Source organism: Salmo salar, unplaced genomic scaffold, assembly GCF_905237065.1.
Source record: "Salmo salar unplaced genomic scaffold, Ssal_v3.1, whole genome shotgun sequence".
In the NCBI taxonomy this organism is placed as follows: Eukaryota; Metazoa; Chordata; class Actinopteri; order Salmoniformes; family Salmonidae; genus Salmo; species Salmo salar.
The window spans coordinates 17,617-24,823 of NW_025549982.1; the positions used below are offsets into that span (position 1 = coordinate 17,617).

Here is a 7,207-nt window from a genome sequence, read left to right on the forward strand (position 1 = left end):
GACATGGAACAGAGTCAATAACACCTGAAGAAAGAACCCAAGGGGAGAGACAGATATAGGGAAGGTAATCAAGGAGGTGATGGAGTCCAGGTGAGTTTCATGAAGGGCTGGTGCGCAAGACGATGGGGTCAAGGCTGTCAGTAACTGGTGAAAGGAGTCAGGCGCAGGAGAGCTGAGATGTGTGGACAAGGTATTTAATTCAAGAAAACACCAGTATAAACACAATACTATGGTGCTGGAAAAATACCGGTACCACGAAATAAACGGGCTTAAATAACAAAACCCGGTAACAATATACCAGCCGTCAGAATACAGCCTTACAATAAAACAAACACGCACACAAACATGGGGGAAACCAGAGGGTTAAATAATGAACATGTAATGGGGAATTGGAACCAGGTGTGTAAAAACCAAAGACAAAACAAATGGAAAATGAAAAGTGGATCGGTGATGGCTAGAAGGCCGGTGACGTCGACAGCCGAACGTCGCTCGAACAGAGATGAGCCTGCAACCCTTTCTCCATCTCTCCAGCATTACACTTCATCATTTATTTAAAATAATTAAATATGCCACTTTGTTTTATTTATTTTCCTTGTTATATAATTGCACTGTTATGTTAGATATGCAACTTTATTTTCTAAATATATGACACATTGTAGGCTGTAGAGCACAGGCAGGAACACATCTGCTTTTTGAACAGACAGTAGGCCTAGCCCACTTAAGCCACAATATCTAAAACCAACCAAATCTGTTCGGGAACATCGATATTGACATGTTTTCACAACTAACCTTATTTCATTAAACTGTTGAGAGCCCCTCTCTCTGCACGTCTCTACCCGCTCGAGAAAGTTATAAAGCAGAGCGAGAGAAAATGCGATGGAAGTGGTAAGATATTCTATAAGGTCAGCCTATTTATTATTCAAAATATGCCCTATTACAACTATATACTAACCATGTACTTTCTCTCATTTGTGTGGTATTTAAAAATATTTTGCTAATGTTGCCAGTCATGTAAAAGGAAGTAGAATTGCCTAACCCTAACCCATGCAATGCTTTATTAGCTGGTTATCTGCAGCCATAGCTGAGGATGCTGGAGCACCCCCTGAAAAATCAGAAAACAAATGTTTTTTATAAACAACAATTTTTTATTTTTTTTTGTAGTGCACTGGACCTTTAATAATCATTTCACATAGTCTACTATACATTTCACATAGTCTACTATACATTTCACATAGTCTACTATAAAACATTCTATTTTCACACACCCAATCAGTCTAAATATTTAGAATGCAAGAACGGGTATTCAGACATGTCCATGGACTACAAGAAATTGAGATCTGGGAACAGTTGTTAACTGACATAAATCAATAATTAACAAATGTGTTGATATATGTCTCTTTTGTCTGTTATTCTCTGGTGTGAACAGCACAAAAGGCAGAAATAGCATCAGGATATATAAAGCACAGTCACGTATATAAAAGTTAAACATATGAAATCAACAAATAAAAGCAAGGCAGTGGCTGCTAGTACAGGCCAGGAAGGCAATGGGTGTACGAAATCTGTAATCATACTAAATACTAATTAAAATGTACTGTTAAGTAAAAAAATGAATGCTGTAAGCAACAAATATAAACGTACTAGGATCATACATACTAGGATCATACATACTAGGATCATACATACTAGGATCATACATACTAGGACATACATACTAGGATCATACATACATACATACATACATACATACATACATACATACATACATACATACATACATACATACATACATACATACATACATACATACATACATACATACATACATACATACATACTAGGATCATACATACATACTGAGAATGTGTCATCTAATGCAGTGTTTCCCAATTCCGGTCCTCAAGTACAACCAGAAGTAGGACCATATTTCTGTGGCCCACAGACAAGTACACCTTATTCTACTTGTCATCTAATCATCAAGCCCTTGACAAGTGTTAATCAGGTGTTTTTGTCCGGGGCTACAATAAAAATTTGTGCTCTTGGGGGTACTGGAGGACTGGGGTTGGGAAACTGATCTAATGCCCAATTGCGTTGTTTACTGCCATACATTCATTTTGGTACAACACGTCCCCTGATCTTATTTGCAGCTGTTGTCAAACTCAACTGGGTCTAAAAAGATGATTCTCTTCCTCAATAGCATGCATCGAATTCTTAGCCGAAATGAGAATGACATCCTTGTATTTAAAACATACGCTGTGTCCGAATACCCACACTTCCGGTCTACATAGTAGGCTTTTTGTGTACGTGAAAAGAGAGTTTTATAGTATGTTGAAATTTCAAACATCGAGCATGCTTAAATGCCAGGATGTCATACTCATTTGGCATTTCATCTAGTAGAATTCACTGCACCCTATTGAGGAAGAGAATCGTCTTCTCACAAGTGTGTTTGACAACAGCTGGTAATCAGAATAGGGGACGCACTCTACAAAAATAAACCAAGGGAGGGGGACAATCGCGATTGCGCATTAGATGAAGCCTTCTCAGTACGGATAAGTAGTATGTTGACATTTGTTGCTTTCTGAATGTGTTTTTACTAAACGATACGTTCTATCTAGTATGTAGTATGATTAGTACACAGTATGTCGTTTTAGTAATTAGTAGGCAAGAAATTTCACATAGTGTCACAGTTGTCGTACTGTAGAGAAGACCAAAGAGCAGCGGATTGCTTGCTCAACATCATATTTATTAAATAACGAAAAACCCAGGTGAAAACAAGCTCCTAATATATGACTCTCAATCAGGAACAACGAAGTACAGCTGTTCCTGATCGAGAGCCACACAGACAACAAAGAAATACACAAAGCAGAAAAACCCTAGACAACCAAAAACCAGAACATACACCCAAACCCCGGAACACATAAATATAACACCCCTCTACACTACACATAACCCCTGGACCACATACAACAAATACCCTCTGCCACGTCCTGACCAAACTACAATTACAAATAATCCCTAATACTGGTCAGGATGTGACACATAGGCTACTATATATTTCCTATTTTTGCATACCCAAACAGCCTACTATTTAGGACGCAGGTACAGGTGTCCGGCCTCTGCCAATTTCTCTGGGATAGTACAGGTGAACATTCTGCGCATTTATAGTTATCGTTCTATAGCTATAGCAGTTTAAACATGTGATTTACAACACTGTTGTTAAAGGAACGTGGAGCAAAGATCTTAGTTTTATACTATTTCAGCTGTTACACTATCTTCATCCTCCTCCTCATCATCATCATTATTGTCCAGTAGGTATTGACATTTTATGTACTATGTTGTATTTACATACAGTATATCCATATTCATTTCCATCAGTAATGTTGTTATTACTATTTTAAAACAAATCTATGTATTAGGGCAGTAAATATCATAGGGAAAACCCTTCAGTCTCAGAGGGTTAAGCCTTATTTGAATGGGACTAGTTTAAACTAATGCACATTGTCATGTAGTTAAGACTCTCACTGCATAGTACATTTGTTCACCACTTGTTTAGTGATTCCCTTTACCGTTGTCATGTTTTCTATCTCTTCTTTCTGTTTTTCCTCCAATTCCTTCATTTTATCAGCATATTGATCCTTTAAACGATCACACTCCTCTTTGTGCTTTTGTCTTAGTTTATCCTTCTCTTCTTCAAGTTGATCCGATAGTTTTTGGATGTCATTTTCATATTTCTCTTTAAAGTTATTAATTTCCTCTGCATGTCTTCTGGCCTCTTGTTCATATGTATCCTTCTTTTCTTTTGTTTTCCTTTCATAATCTGCCTTCATTTCCTTCAATTTCCTCTCTTCTTGATCTCTCCTGACTTTATCTTCCTCCTCTTTCCTCCTGTTTTCTTCTTCACGTTCTTCTTGAAATGTTTCCTCCAGTTTTCTTAGTCTTAGTCTCTCCTCCACTCCTCGATTTACATCCTCTTGAAATCTTCTTTCCTGTTCCTCTTTACGTTCTCTCTCCCACTGCTCTTGTTGCATTGTCATTTTCTCTGTCAACTCTCTCCTCTTTTCTTCAAAGTCTTTTTCTATTCGGTCTCTTTCTTTCTGCTCTATTTCTCTCCTCTGCTCTTCTGATTGCTTCATCTTTATTCTATCTTGTTCCCTCTCTCTTTCAAACTGCTCTCTCAATCTCCTCTGTTTTTCCTCCTGTTCTACAAGAGTTTCTACCTCCTTCTGTCTCCTTAGCCTTTCTTCTTCCTGTTGTCTGTCTCTTTCTTTCTTCAACTGTTCCTCCCATGCCTCTTTTTCTCTACGCATGACCTCTTGGAGATCTGTTTGACCTTTCTCTGCTTCCTCTATTTTGCTTTGCCACTCTTGTCTTACTTTCTCTTCCTTCTTTCTCCTCTCATCCTCTTCTTTCTCTCTCCTTTTAATTTCTTCCTCCTGTTCCCTTTTAAGTTGATCAAACTTCCTTTCTTGATTTTGAAGCTGTTCTTCTCTGTCTTTCTCTTCTTTTCTCAGTTTTTCCATCCTCATGTTATATTCTTCTTCCTTTTCTCTTTGGAGGGTTTTCAACTTTATTTCGTGAGTTTTAATCTCTTTTTCCATCTTCTCTTTTTCTGTGTCCCATATTTCTTTTTTCAACTTTTCATCTTCTTTCCTTTTTTTGTCCTCCAACTCTCTTCCTTCCTTCTCTGCTTTCTCCTTGTCTTCATGTTCTTTTCTAATAGCTTCCTCTCTCTCTCTCAACATGTTTTCTCTCAGATGTCTTTCCTCCTGAACTTTCAATCTCTCCTCTTCCAACTTTGACTTCATCTTTTCCATGTCTGTTTCATGGCTGACCTTCAGTTTCTCCATGTCAGCCTTTATCTCCATCTCTCTCTCCTTCAGTATTGCTTCCTGTTTTTGTTTAATGGATGCCTCTGCCTCTTGGAACATCTCATTGGTGTAGAAACTGCCCTTGTTCATGGACACCATTTTGTTAATCTTCTTAAGAAGCTCAGTGACCTGTGTGTGGTTAGTTTTGTCTTTGTTGTTGAAGACATGGAATCTGTCTCCACAATCTCTGAGCAGTTTTTTCAGTTTGGCATTCTTGCTGTTCCCAATGTAATCTTGAATTGATTTCTTTCCCAAGTCATCTCCTCTAGTAAACAGAACTAAGCAGAACATTCCTGCCCGTGGACCAAAGGTTGTCTCTATGAGGTCCAAAGTGTCCAGCTCCTCTTGTGTGATTCTCCCGATACTCAACACTATGATAAACACATGGGGTCCAGGAGCTGACAGGGAAACACATTTCACTATCTCTTGCTGAACATCTTTATTAGACAATGTTGTGTCAAAAAGTCCAGGTGTGTCCACCACAGAAACTGTTCTTCCATCAACTTTGCCGACTGCCTTCTTGCAAACTGTTGTCACAGAATCAGTGCTGGGTTTAGACTCAAATTCCTTTCTGCCCAGGATAGTGTTTGCGGAGGCGCTCTTCCCATTTCCAGTTTTCCCAATCAGCACCACCCTTATGCACTCTGTGCTGGAACACTCCAATTCAGCACCTAGAAATTAAGCAATAAATGATAAGATATGAATGTTAATTACTGCATTAACTGATATTGAAATCAACACAGAAGGTTCATAGTGTTAAATCATTGTTTTCCCAATCACCCCCCAATATTTGTTCCTCTCTGTGTTCAACAAACTCACCTTGTGACATGTTCCTGATTCTCTCCTCTAAATCCTTGATTCTTCTGTTTTGGTCCAGTTCTGATTGGTGTTTAGCCTCCATGTACATGTACAGAGTGTAGCAGGTTCTGTTCTGCTCCCTCATTTTGACTATTTCTGCTACAAGTTCTGTCATCTGCTTGGCGTTAACAATCTTCAAAGCATCAAAGATTTTATATCGCCCTCCGCACATCTTGATCAGTTGCTTTGTGTCTGCATTTTGTTCCACAAAGTTAACTGCAGTTTTATCAACTGGAATGTAATCCTGTCTAAACAGGACCATGATAAAGTCATTGACTCGTGAGCTGAGTATCTTCTGGATGGTCTCCAACTCTCCTTTGTCTTCATCAGTGATTGGACCCAAAGGTACAACCAGGAGGAAAGCATGGACTCCAGAGTCACAGAGAGAGACACAGTGGAAAGTCTCACGCATCACTTCCTCCTGAGTGAGAGGTGTTCCATACAGAGCAGGCAGCTCGATGAGGGTGACCGGCCGACCACACACCTCTCCTTCTCTCTTCACACACACTGAGGAGGAGCTGGACTTTGGACTGGACTCTGTCTGACCCAGTATGGCATTGGCTGTAGAAGTCTTCCCAGCTCCTCTTCTGCCACACAGCACCACGTTCAGTCTCTGAGCCTTTGGTGTCATGGTATCATGTGTCGTCTCTTCATTGGAGGTGAGATATCTCCATTCATTCTCCTCTACCATCTTTTCTATCTTTTCAGTTAACTCTTTGTGGTCACTTCCTTGTTTGTACATTTCATGATACCTTCCTCCACATTCTTTGATCATTTGTCTCAGATGAGGATTTCCTGTGACTCCCTCGTGAGTAATGATCACCATTGAGTGCTTGAAGGCCTCTTTACCAAATATGCTCAGGATCAACTTGAATGTGTTTCTGTTCTTCTCTGTGAAGTCCTCAGGCTTCAACACCAGCAAGAGCCCATGAGGCCCAGGAGCAGAGAGGTACTTACAATTCTCCATCTCCTCCATCAGGGACCGCACAGTCAGAGGTAGAGCAAAGAAGTCTGGAGTCTTTACAACAGTAACAGACTTGCCATTCACCTCCCCACTGGCTGAATCGCATGGCTGTTTATATTTGAAGAAATAAGCAGGCCTAAAAGCTTCTTTCTGTAGGATCATGTTACCCACAGTACTCTTCTTGTCATCACTCCTCCCCAGAAGCAGAATCCTGAGTGAAGACACTGTAAAACACATGTACAAATTCATTAATATAAGGATATGCATATAAAACAATTTAATTGACCTGTTTACCAAATGTTCACACTGGATGATTGTCTCTGTTACAAATTAATAATGTTTTTCTCCCAATTCTTGTGAACAAAAAGCTTGACAGTAGTAGTCAGTAATATTGTGTGAGTTCAGTTCCAGCATTTTATTTTGCACAGTGATTCCCCTGGTATCCCTCACATTGTACGCCAAAGCACCATGTTTAATGGCCACCATAGAGCCCCACAGTGGAGGTGTCATAATACCCAGA

The 7,207-nt window shown here is 39.5% G+C and overlaps 1 protein-coding gene across 1 annotated transcript; it reads right to left on the minus strand.

The window, feature by feature from the left end:
* Positions 1 to 1,136: 1,136 nt before the first annotated feature.
* Positions 1,137 to 6,911, minus strand: LOC106598333 (GTPase IMAP family member 8; the record flags this gene model as incomplete). The annotated part of the gene is given in 2 exon segments (XM_014189379.2): positions 1,137 to 5,536; positions 5,685 to 6,911. Coding segments are annotated over 2 exon segments (3,248 nt in total), but the record flags the coding sequence as incomplete, so codon positions are not given.
* Between the last annotated feature and the right edge of the window lie 296 nt (positions 6,912 to 7,207).